The sequence below is a fragment of the Aulonocara stuartgranti genome (genome assembly GCF_965226115.1).
Source record: "Aulonocara stuartgranti genome assembly, chromosome: 17".
In the NCBI taxonomy this organism is placed as follows: domain Eukaryota; kingdom Metazoa; phylum Chordata; class Actinopteri; order Cichliformes; family Cichlidae; genus Aulonocara; species Aulonocara stuartgranti.
In genome coordinates this window covers 21635540-21648417 of record NC_138953.1, presented here as the reverse complement: position 1 = coordinate 21648417, position 12878 = coordinate 21635540, and the positions used below count along the sequence as shown (strand labels likewise).

The window sequence follows — 12878 nt, the reverse complement described above, 5'->3', positions numbered from 1 at the left end:
CTATTTACTATGGATTACCAAAGATTTCTAGTAGTAAAAACCCAGCAGTCCACTGACCCTAACATGACCATTGAATTTGTGTTTAAAATGTTTTTTGATTGATGTATACTAAGAACAATGGAAAAGTCCAATGAATCCAGTGAACATGAGAGAAAGACAATTGGCAGATTTACACAAAGTTTCTTGGAGCCAAGTCTTAATAACTGCAGATTCCAAGATGATCAGTTAAAAACAACTTTCCGGAAGTACAAGTTACACAGATGTGTCACTACTTTGCCAAGGTCTCAAAGAAGATCCAAACTGCCACTCTCAGATGATACGAAACTGGTTAGGATGCTGAGAAATAGCCCTGCTGGACAACAGCGTCACTGCCCACAGGAAAAGAGTTTTACATTACCGTGTGCTGAGAGAAAAATCTGAGCTGCCCTGAAATCGACACCTTCAAGGTCGACTGAAATTTTGTAGCTGCACACACGGATGATCTAAATGTCTTTGAGAAAAGTTTTATGTTTCGCCACAATGATGAGATGTGTGTTTGAACACTGTTCCAACTGTCAAGGATGGTGGTGTAGCACCACGCTCTGGGTTGGTACACTGCACAAAGTCCAAAATCACCACTCATGCCCATGAGGAGTAGCTGTAAACTTCTGATCACAACTGTACGGGCCTTTAATTACTGATTCAATATTGACTGTTTGTGTTTGTGTGCTAGCCCTATGACAGACTGGGGAATTGACCACCCACTGACAGCTGGTAAAAGCTCCAGCATTCCCAACAACCCTGAGTTGGATAACTGGTTAAGAAAATATATCTATGTATATTTATTAATAACAAGTGTAACTGTTTACTAAAGTTAAATATCAATTTATACTATATTTTTATTAACTGTGTTCATCATAATAGTAGAATTTAAGGTTTATTAAATATAAAAAGGAGACAAAGAAGGTTGTTTTCTCACTATTGAAATTATTAAAGTACTTATATTTTATAATTTGTCAGTTTTCTCTGACAAATTATGCCAAACTGCCCCCCCTCCAAAAAAAAGAAAAAGAAAAAGAAAACAAAAAAACCCATTACATACAGAATGAAAGACAAACAAAAGAGTTTTGAAAAAGGACTGCAGACCCTTTTGTATTATGTGGAAGCTTTGGATCTGTCAGGGTGTCAGTCACAACAGTCGTTTCTTTATTTTAGTTGTTAGTTGCAGGTTTTTCTCTGCTTTTTGAACTGCTGAACAGATCTTTTTTCTTTATGTGAATTTTCACATTTTGTTTTCTTTGTGAAAAGTGAGAGGCAGTTTGTTATTCTTTTTTTGTCTTGTGGGTTTCCTGTTGTTCAGATTTAGTATCCTGCTGTTTGAATTTGAACTCTCTGGATATGTTCAACTTTTTAGTTTGGGTCATAAATACATTCACAGCACAACTGCTGGTCTCTATGAAAACATAAAGCATGTCCGTGGTGTAAACTTTCTCTGGAGCTGAAGCATGAACTGTGTTTATTATGAGTGGGTTAAATTATAGAAACTAATGCACAGCGTATCTGCAGCTGCTGTCAGAGTAAACAGCAAAAAATCCCAAATTGGTCAAAACAAAACACACACCAAGCACAAAATACAGGTTTAAGATCTGCTTTCAGTAGGAAGGAAAGTTTATTAGAGTCAATTATAACTGAGGAACAAAGAGGAGAGGCAGAAAAAAGCAGGAAAGAGAAACAGATCGAAGAGACAAGGACATAAAAACAAATCGAAGGAAAGGAATGTGTGACACGGAGTAAGTGAAAAAGAAAATCAGTGTTACCCTGAGGAACTGATAGAGGCAGATGGACATCCAATTACAAAGCATCCTTTCCACCACTGTCTCTGACCTAGATACACAAACAGAGGGAGACATTAGATCACTTTTCCATCACTACGACATTCACAGAATAAACCACCGAGTCTCTGTCCTGTCTTCACCTCCTGAGCATGAGTTTGGGGTTTTTGTTCTGCACATGCTCGTCCATCAGCTCCAGCAGCAGCGTCCTCATGATGTCCGTGTAATACTCCAGTTTGCCGTGCAGCGCCACCGTCAACAGAGAGGCGAAATAACCCCGAGACCGGGCGTTAAAGTCTGGACGTCTCTCCAGCGTGTGGATAAACTACACATATGACAGTAAATTTAATGATAATAACTACATGAATAGAAATAGATACAAAGACAGAAAAATAAGCAGGAAAATTAAAAAAAAAACTGAGCTGGAAGAATAATAATAATGGATTGGATTTATATAGTGCTTTTCAAGGCACCCAAAGCGCTTTACAATACCACTATTCATTCACTCTCACATTCACACACTGGTGGAGGCAAGCTACAATTGTAGCCACAGCTGCCCTGGGGCAGACTGACAGAAGCGAGGCTGCTATATCGCGCCATCGGCCCCTCTGGCCAACACCAGTAGGCGGTAGGGTAAAGTGTCTTGCCCAAGGACACAACGACCAGGACAGAGAGCCCGGGGATCGAACCGGCGACCTTCCGGTTACAGATACGCTTCCCAACCCCCTGAGCCACGGTCGCCCATAAGAGAAAGAGGAAAATCCACTTCAAATCTTCAAACTCACATTTATGAGAAACGTTTTGCTGTTCAGCAGGTTGGAGAACTGGTTGAGCGCCTGAGCCACAGTGGCCCTGCGGGCTTCTGGGATTTGTAGTTTTCCCGTGATCATGGGGTCATTGGCGCCGTCCTTGGAGGGCAGGAAGAAATTTCGGTTGGTATAGGTTTTGTAGTCCAGGAAGGGGATGCGACCTTCGCTCAGGTCACTGGTGTGGTCTTCCATTTCAATCATGAGATCTGATAGAGACAAAAAGGAAAACCCATCAGAAAATGTGTGAAAACATGTTAAAACAAGTAGTAGTGCAGGAAATTAAAGCAGAAGGAATATTCTTTTCTTAATTTCTTCTTCTGCTGTATGTATATATTCATATATACTGCGACAATAATGTTTAGATCACACATTTCCAATAATCTGTTTATGTACTGCTCTAGTTACAGAGTTCCAGGCAGCTTTTCCACTCTTGGCTCTGTATGATGTCAATAAGAGTTGATATTGCTGACATCGCAGGTCAGAAGAAAACTGGCTTAAATAGAAAGGAGCCACCACAAACTGAAGGCTTCACTGAGGGTCAGGACAAGATAAAGAAGCATTATTTTGAACTGAGGATCATGCTAAGCTACTCTAGTGAAGTCCACACACTTGACTGTTTAAGAAGGGACCAGTGCATCTTGAATTTTTTCTCTTTATTTAAAATTTATTTGATTTACATTTTCAAAAGCTTTTCATGAGGCGTTCAGAGAACTTTGGTAATGTAGGCCCATGTCTCCATGCTTTCATATCTTGTAAATATGCAGAGCATTCACTTCATTAGAATGAAATCCTAATTTCATTTTATTTGAACCTCAAGATGCAATGGCACTCATGTAGAGAGACTTTGATTTCCAGCGTTGGTGCATCAAATGCAAATGGTTTGGTCTTATTGGACACTCAAAGCATGTGACACAAATTCCAATGCATTTTTCCAGCAGTCCCAATTATAACTTCAAGGAAGCGACATCCTCAGACTACACAAATCGAGGTGGCTGCTATTTAAAATGTGTATAAAGTGGTCTTCAATTTGCTGTGGAGGACATGGCCGTGAAAATCTTTGGCTCAGAGACACGACAGGGCTTTTAAAACTATCAAAAGAACAGGGGCTTACATTTATGGGGAAACTACTGTTAAGTTTTATGACTGCTTGTTATTTGGAATTTAGAATGAGCGGATTTAATTGGATGGAGCAGAAACATACTTGGGTCCATGACTTAATTGGCTCTGCTTACCGCTGGATTCTTAGATCATTAGAAAATCCCTGCCTGATAAATAAGGCCAGAGCTTAAGGACAAAAACAATCCTGATTATTCTCAGCTGCAGACAACTTTAGTCAGACTGTACTCACTTTTCCAGCTAAAGGAAAGGCTTTGAAAGACTGGAAGAGATCAATAAGTTAGAGGTTATAGTCATAGGAGAGAACTTGTAAGTGGTATTGTGTGTAGGAAAATTCAGGAAAATTATAGGAACATTTCATGGTAGGTAACAGTCACCCTGAGTGCTTTATGTTTGTTTTTTCGCTTTGTTATTGCACCTTTTGTCACCATGAAAATCATTAGTGCGTCTCTCCCATCTCTGATGGTAAACCAATGTGAAGACTCCCATTAATCAGCATGAGCTAATTAAGCAGCTCTCACATATAAACAAGAAAAAACAAGCTGTAACTGTAATTAAGAAGCGTAACATAAACAAATGGAACAGCCAAACTTCTTTATAGTTTCCACGATGTTCAAAATGCAGATATTTAGAAGTTAACAAACTCAAATGGCAGCAGATACGGTATGCACCAACACCACAGTGGTGTACCAAGAATGGGAAAAGATTATAGGCGTATTCACACTGGAGAAACGCCTCGCCTCTGTACGTACTGGAAGAAGACTGAGCCTCCCATGGGCTTCAAAGCTTCATCAGAGCACTCATATTTTTATGATTTTCTTGAACCAGTCCATTAATTAAAGTGTGTTTATTTGTCTCCATCTTTATAAATATGGACACCTGACTGACACCTGCTTTCAGGGCCTGCTGACCTAAACAGAGTTCCTTGTCAGGCGTCAGATGAAGCCAAAAAAGCTCCACCGAAGGCCTGAAGGGAAATATTCTGATGTTTGAGCCAAAGCGCTGCACGATCTGCTGACCTACGCTGGCAGAGGTTCACAGAGTGCCAAAGTGGTGATGTGCTCCAATCTGTGAACCCAACGGGTGACGAGATGCAGACAAAATTCAGCTTTGTACATGGAAGTACACAGAGTTTACAGCCGGGTTCAGTCTTTAAGAGAGTCAGTGTCAATACTGTAAGTTAATTGATGAATGTCTTCTTTTAATGTTAATGCTTTTAGAATGTCCATTGCTTCTTTTAAACCTTTTAAAGCTCCACCGCCATCACTTCTTCCAGAGATAAGAACAGACTTGTACAGTTCTGAAAATGCTGAGACACTTCCATCAAAACCAAACAATAATTCATAACAGACATGTACACGGCTTCAGTGATCACTCTCGCCACAAACACCAGACCTGTGACTTCACAGCTTTCAGGTGAGGCTCAGTACCTGTGAACTCTTTCTTGCAGCGATCTCGGACACTCTCCTCCAGATTCTCCAGCTGGTGCTTCACCTTCTCGTATTCCCGTTCTGCCTGCTGACTCTTCCTCCTGTTTGTTTACAGACCCAAAAAGCAAAAGGGAGCGTGTTTATTGGCACACGCAACAATTAATTTGTCTATTTGACCTCATATTCTTCTAACCTGTAGCAGTAGACTGACACGGCGATGAACAGCAGCATCGGTATGATCACCGCCGGGATGATTATAGCCAGAGGAATGTCGTCTTTTCTTGAGTAGTAGACCGAACCCACAACCCACTCGCCGTGGCCAAATTTCACCTGGAGACAGACAACATGCTGCTGAACCTGAAAGCTCTCCTCTCTCTGTTTTATATCTTCATTGTTGTAAACATTTTCTTCCATATGAGACTCAGTGGATCTGCTTCTTAAACTCTGATGTAGTCTTGTCCTACTGAAGGCTTAACACAAACCATATTCTTTCACTGCTGAGCGTTAACATGGAAAGTAAGTGAAAAGCTTGAGATAAAAAACTCTTTTGCAAGCACGTCCTGTGCCAAGATCAGCAGGGTTAACCCAGCATGTTATTTGATATGAAGAGAACCCGCGTGGTAACATCAGACCAAAGAGCCCGGTGTGGGTTTGCTGTGAAGCAACAGTGCTGTTCTTTTACAGGATCTGAAAGACTAGCGTAAGAAGCTCTGTACTTTCCCTATGTCCTTCAGTAGCATCATTCCTGGCTGCCAAAGTGCTTAAAACGTCACATGCTCACCACCAGCTCCAGCAGGTCGTTGACTGTGTCTCTGCGCTGACGTTTAGATCTGGCTCTGGGCTGGGATGAAGGCGCCTCCAGTATCAGCTTATCATCCTGTACCGGGCCCACAGGAATGAAGAGTCACACAGGTGAACTAAACACATGCTTAGTGGAGCATCACTAAATATAATACACAGATTCTGATAAATGTTCACAGTTTTTTGGAGTCAGAATAACAAAACAGTTTGTTTGGAACATATTTGATCAGCTGGTCTCTGAATGCTATTGACACCCTTTTCTCAACGAGAAGTCTGGGCTCGGGAGAGCCCGAGTGCCCTGGAGGGACTTTCCCTGCCGGATACACGATGGACGGGTGGCAGACATGGAGGATCGTGTGCCTGGCGGGACTGTCGATCGAGGACGCTGAAGATATCTACCTATTCGGAACCATGATAACAGGGTTCTTGCTGATCGGAGCTGGCTTGGCCCTGGCTTATCAGAGAATTAAGAAAGCAGAACTGGCTGTTCAAACACCCCCAAGGCTGCCCGCTGGGATTGAAACGATGGGATGAGGTGCGACTTCTCAGAATGGGCTCACTGAATGCAGCATGGTTAAGAGCTTGGAGGCGCTAACGGCTGCAGTGAAGGCTCAGAATAACACCTCTGAGCGTATATTGGATTACACCAGGGAAGAATCCACTCGGAACAATACCTCTGGGCGGAAGCTGGATTACATCGCGGATCAGTTGGCTGCAGTTGTGCGGTCTCAGAATCTGCTCTGTGAGCAAAAGAGTGAAAAGACCACGGAATTGAAGGTAAATAACATCACGGAGAAACTTGCAGGTATCCAACGGGAGATTGAGAGACCAGTGTCGGTGTCGGAGTGTTAAAAACAGCATGAAATTCTCATGAGTTGTTTGTAAAAGAAAAATCACCATTATAATGCGGATACCCCTTCGGCGCCAGCTGTGGGCTCAAGGCCGGAGCTGAACAAAACACCCTGATAACGACTGTGTTGAGTCTGTTCCTTCCCATTCCCTACAAGGCCACCTGGGTTGGCTGGAAGACTGTTTACTTAGCCTGGCAGGGCGAAGGACACCGTCTCAGCTGAACTCTGGACACGCACACACATACATATACTGATACTGATAAGCACTCACTGACGCATCACCCTCCCTACCCCGGATCCAGCGCCACCTCCAACGCTTACCTCCCCTCTGATGTGGACATCGGGTCAGTTGGAGGCACAGTGGAAAGATTGCAGATCAGATGTACACACTGGAACTCTTTCCCATGTTGCTGTCTGTGTTTATTGTGCTATGGTGTGTTGATATCTGTGCATTCCTGTATTATCCTTCTGTGTTACACATTTCGATGTTTTTTTTCCTCGCTACATGGCCTGACCTGTCTCCCCAATGTGATGTTTGTGTATTGTATGTACGATTGGCAAGGTCTGTCATCTCGGTTGTGGGCAAAAGACCTGCAACTGACAAATAAAGGCTATCTCATCTCTCATCTCATTTCCCCTCTTTTTTCCTTACCTGATAATTTTGCAGCCCCTCAGATTGATCTTGGTATTCAAAAAACAAAATCTATAAACCAGCACGTTTCATTCACTTTATCAATTTAAAGTGCAAGAGAAGGGAACAGAAAGGGAGGTAGCAACAGCTGCGATTAGCACAATAATTTCTGTTGGTTTAATCGTTTTACACCCACTGCAGTCAATTAACTGCCTGTATGCTGCTTCTGTTCTCAAGTACAAGAAGAAACACTTTCATAAAAATTAAAGGGGACCTATTAGTTTCACTTATCTTCTGTACTAATGCAAAAGTCTTGAGTCATCCTTCATTTCTTAGCAAACAAATACAAATACAAGGCCAAAATTCAACTGTAGTGAGCCTGAAATTCTTTATTCTTCAACACGGCTTGAGTTTTCTAAAACCGACTGAAGTAAATGAAGTAGTCTTTAGGAATAGTTCTCCAGGCTTCTTGAAGGACATTCAAAGCTCTTCTTTGATGGTTCTGCCGTTTGTTCTGTTCCCTCTCAAGATGATTCCACACTGCTTCAACAACGCTGTGGTCTGTGGTCTGGTATGCTTTTACTGCATTAAGAGTGTGTTTGAGATCATTCTCATACTGAAGAATGGTACGTTTCCTTAAGAACGGCTTCTTGACAGCTGCCCTTCCACTGAGAACATTTCTGATGAGGCTTCAGTAAACAGCAGATGGATCATCTGAAGGTCAAGATGTTTCTCTCAGGTCCTACATCACGTGTTTGCTCTTTTTTTTTTTCCTGTTTCTTAAGGACACAACTTTCAGATGTGGATCACATGCTGTAGATGGGGTTTTTTTTAAGGCTCACTATCTCTTCTTTTGTCAAATATATCAAGATACACTTGACACCATCTTGAAATATGGCAGGTTTCAAGCCAATAGTTCTTTGGGAATCACTTAGTTAGTGGAAGAATATTTTATGTCTGTCGAATGGTGTCAAATTGAGAATTTTTTTAGTGATTTAACTGAAGAAATGGGAACAAATTACGTATTTTGCAACAGCCTGCTAGTAACGATTTGATTCTTTGCTAACAACATTGGTTCATCCCACGAGTTAGGTGCCTTTTTATGCTTGAGTGATTCACAGGTCAGAGTTAAGGTGCTGTGACCAACAAGCATTCGTCTGAAAATGGGCAGGTACAAGACCTGGATTGAAAGTGAGTAAAAAAAGCAGCCGATGCTCCGCCCAAAAAACAAAAAAGGTGAAAGATCTTCATAAAGTCTGGAGAACAAGAAAACCAGGACCATTTTAAAATAACAAGAAGTTCTGGCTCCTTGGAAGCAACATAAAGAGGTTTTTGCTCAGTATCCAAATAGATATTTATAACAGAGTGGCCAAAATGTCAACCAATCAGATCAAAACATTCTTAGAAATATTGATTTCTGTTTTTGGAAGCCAGCAGAGGGGCAAGAGGGAGCCCACGCAGGTCTTAAAGAAAAACAGGCTAAAACGGCTTGTTTTAGATGAGTGAGGATTTTTTCTCTTTAATCTGTATGATGCAAAAACTAAAATCCAAGTAGAGTCCAAAAATATAAGGAGCTGGAATGTGACACAACACGCTGCATTAACTAAAAGGAAATTGTGGTGTTTGTTTTGCTCATACAACAAAAGCAGATAAACCGGGAGGAAATATGTTTTAGCTGTATTTTCACATGGTGCATCAGAACTAAAGATTTGGAAGATGTTTTGTTTTTGTCATCGTAACATCTTTGCAGTCTACTCATCAAGAGACGGCGCCTTCACTGAATTGTTTCCAAAGGAGAGATCAAGCGTTGAGTGTGTCCTAATGCTGCATTTTTAGAAGCCTGTATGTCTGTGGGAAGACAGACGTGGCAGACTCATACTCATACTCTCAGTTTAACCAACAGCCACGCAGTGTTAGACATGGATAACACGACCGTCTCATATCTCCACATTTCATAAAATGTGAACATCAGCTCCATGTTTACAGTGTAAACTTATTATAAAGCCATTATAAACTTTCCTCAAACAGACAGTGTTTACCTGCAGTATGTTTACGTGACACGAGGCATCTCCAACAAACGCCTGGGCCTCTTTGGCTGTCATCGCCTTGGAGAAACCCCAACCCTGGCAAAAGTGAGAAAATGAGAGTGAGCTCCATTTACAGAAAAATAGTCAAAGAGGGGATTTTAAGAGCATCTCTAGCAATCAGTGCTCACAGTCACGATGATAATGCCGGTCTCTGTGATGACGTTCCTGGCGAGCTCGTTGAAGGTGGGGTTGGGGTGATAGTTGAAGCTCTTCAGCTCCTCGATCACATTGTCCAGCTGGAGGTAAATCCTGAGAGACTGAGAGAGGGTTTCGTAGCTGGAGTTCACTATCGGGGAGTAAAACTGGAGGACTGTGTCGTTCTTGCTCAGAGCCTCCTGCACAAACTAGACAAATAAAAGAAAAAGAGTGAAATTATTCAGAGTGAGAACAGCTGAAGCATGAGCCAGGCGTGTGTAAAGCTCAAAGAATCGGCTTTCTGTAAAAATCTTCTACACCAGACCTAAAACTTTCCCCGGCTTTGGTTGCTTCAAAAACAAAAACACATCTGTCAGCTGATTTAAAAAAAAAAGACTTTATAATGATGTTTTTACTGTGGAGCATTTAGCTTCTATAAAGCCAAAAGTTCCCTGAGAAGGCGGTGGAGACCAAAATAGGAGCTACAAGGATACAAGGAGATACCTAGTAGATAACAGGGCTGTCAGATAATTCCTGGCTGTACAATCAAACAATCAGAGTCAGGTATATAGGTTGTTTCAACCTCCAAGTGTCCCAGCGAGTAATGGCAGGTGTTCAATATATAACGTATTTAATTATTTTGTTTGTTTTCAGTAGCTGGTGAACACTGAGTGTGTGGAGACCAAAAACAGAGCTTAAAAAAGTGAAAAGGAGGCTGGCCTCTCTGAGCTCTGTGCTTTTGTTGGATTGTTGGATTTCTATTCATTACAAGTCTTTAGCTTAGAGTTTAAAGTGTCAAGAGATGACTAAACAAGGAACCCAAAAAGAGTTTTTATTCTTCATTAAATATGAAGTCTAGCTTGCCAAAATTCATTATTGAAATGGTGTCAGATTGACAGCAGAATGTCCAATAAAATCTACATATTCAAATACAGAAAACAGCCTCTTTTCTGCTGCCCTCGAGTGGACAAAAAATCGATTATTGTCAGATTAAATTCAGCTTTTTCTATTTTAACCTGCAGACAGTTTGATGGCAGTGAATCACAGCGCAGGTTTAACTTTTTCTTCATATTTCCTCCTCCTCTGTCTCTTTCCCATACTCCTTTTTCTCCCCCATCTCTGCCTCCCCACTGAGTCTCCCTCTCTTTCTTCCCGGTTCAGACAGCAGCTTTTGATGAAGTGACAATAAAACGACTTCACCTCCTCTCCCCTGCAGTGAATCTTTCCTAAGAGTCTCTGTCACTCAAAGCTATTCAGCAGTGAAATAGCAGCGTTGCTCTGTTCCCTCAGTCTCAGGCTTTTGGCTCGGCGAGAACAAGCGGCAGATGAGGCTGCAGACTGACGTACATCAAGCTGACACTCTGCATTTATTAAAAACATCCTCACAGTCACACTGACTGCACATTTCGCCCCAAGTAATTCTAAAGAAACGTGGTCTTACCATCTCTCGCGATGGATGTTTTCTCACAAAGATCAAAATATAAGACGAAAACGGTGAATACTTGGCTATTTTTAGCAATTATTTGTTCATTTAAATTGTACAACACTGCGCTGTCAGTAAAACTGGCCACATATTGTAATGCCTTACTAGTTATAATAAAGACACACTCTACGTATGCCCCTTTTGAGTCACAATTTACCCAGACACTACGGATCTAAATGAGCAGTTTTGCTGATGTCCACTAACATACAATGTTCCAGATTCACACAAATACAATGACACATGTATTTTAACCCATTCAATATGACATTTTTAAATGAAAGCAAATACAATTTTCTAAAGAACACACAACAGCAGCGTTAATTTTTACGGAAATTTAAAGAAAAGATTAATTAAGGGTAATTGGTCATTTATCTTTTCTTGTGGAAAATGAAGTTGAATCGGTTTTGCAAATTCTTATTCTTCGATTTGACACTCCTTTATTTCACTATTAAGTGCTTAAGCTACTGTATTGTTATGCCTGTGTTGGTACACTGATACACTTCATCATGTTGACAAAAAAACAAAACAAACACAAGAAGCAGAATAATCAGATACCATTTAGCACTTTGCTAGGTGCTTATTAGGTATATTACTACTTATGAGAGCTTAATAATACATCACACATAATTCCACTGTAGTAGATATAAATCAGTTACACATTCAGGCAACTCGTCTCCAAACATCTGCAGGAATCACAGACATTTTTGCAAAGGTTTCTTAATAACTGCAATGTCATTTATAAACCAACTGCAAACATGTTGCAATTAAATGAGTCTGTTTGTGCCAATGAGCACAGCTCGTCTGCAACAAGTCTCTTTGCAGAAAAGGGCTCTTAACTCAACTATAATACTGATTGTATGAAGCTATATTCCTGTATGAAAGCAGGGTTTGCTGAGTGCTTTCGTCATTTGTCATCAATGTAACTATTTGTGGAAGATTTCTGAATTTCCGTTTCAAATTTTTTGAGGTATTGGCTGTCTGGATGTAAGTAGTTAATGAGAAATTATCTGCATGCTGCTGATCTGTCAGTTAATGTCCATATTACCACAAATACACTGCCAAATTTTACCCCATTTAATTGCAAACTGACTGCTTTCTAGCGATTTTATTGCCACTTTGATGCCTCAGTGACAGTAACTGACAGTGAGTGGCCACAGACCTGATCCCCGTCTTCAAAGCAACCATTTCAAAGGCAACAAGGCTGCAAGTTCATTTAGGTTGCAAGGCTGTCTCCAACCACTGCTTTTTCGTAGTGTGATGACACCAGCTCTTACCTCTTCAGGCGGTGAATTGTGTGAAAACTCGTCAGGGGAGGGCTGGACTTTCATCATGGCTCTCTGGATGAGATCAAACCCGCTTCCAGACACCACAATCTTTCGACCACCGCTACACAAAAATAATAAAGAATAAGCTTATAAACAATTTTAAGGACTTGGATTTACATCTGGGCGAGGTTTTAGCTTCACTCCATCTCTTTATTTTCTCAATAATAACAGCAAATTTAAATGTAAGTGAGACAACTTTATTACATCCTTTAACCTCAACACAAAAATGCCTCACATGGAGTACTTTATGTTTCTGGCTTTGTTGTTTTCTTTTTACCATTACAGAGTTTTTATTCGAATAAGGCTGTAGACTGATGGTGTACCAGTCAAAGGCTTAGAGAGCAGTTGGCAACCAGCTGGAAAACTCCCTGCAGTTAATGTTGCTAGGTGAAAATGGTC

The 12878-nt window shown here is 41.1% G+C and overlaps 1 protein-coding gene across 2 annotated transcripts in view; it reads right to left on the bottom strand.

Annotated features, from left to right (window-relative positions):
• Positions 1-12878, bottom strand: part of plxnb2a.1 (plexin b2a, tandem duplicate 1) — a 239462-nt gene that overhangs the window by 20051 nt on the left and 206533 nt on the right. For both annotated transcript variants that reach the window (XM_082509940.1, XM_082509941.1), the window contains exons 23-31: positions 12429-12540; positions 9665-9880; positions 9489-9572; positions 5948-6043; positions 5360-5496; positions 5167-5267; positions 2597-2826; positions 1955-2136; positions 1797-1863 (exon numbers count right to left, since the gene is read on the bottom strand). In XM_082509940.1, coding sequence (XP_082366066.1) covers positions 1797-1863; positions 1955-2136; positions 2597-2826; positions 5167-5267; positions 5360-5496; positions 5948-6043; positions 9489-9572; positions 9665-9880; positions 12429-12540 — 1225 coding nt within the window. The remainder of the gene's footprint in view (positions 1-1796; positions 1864-1954; positions 2137-2596; positions 2827-5166; positions 5268-5359; positions 5497-5947; positions 6044-9488; positions 9573-9664; positions 9881-12428; positions 12541-12878) is intronic.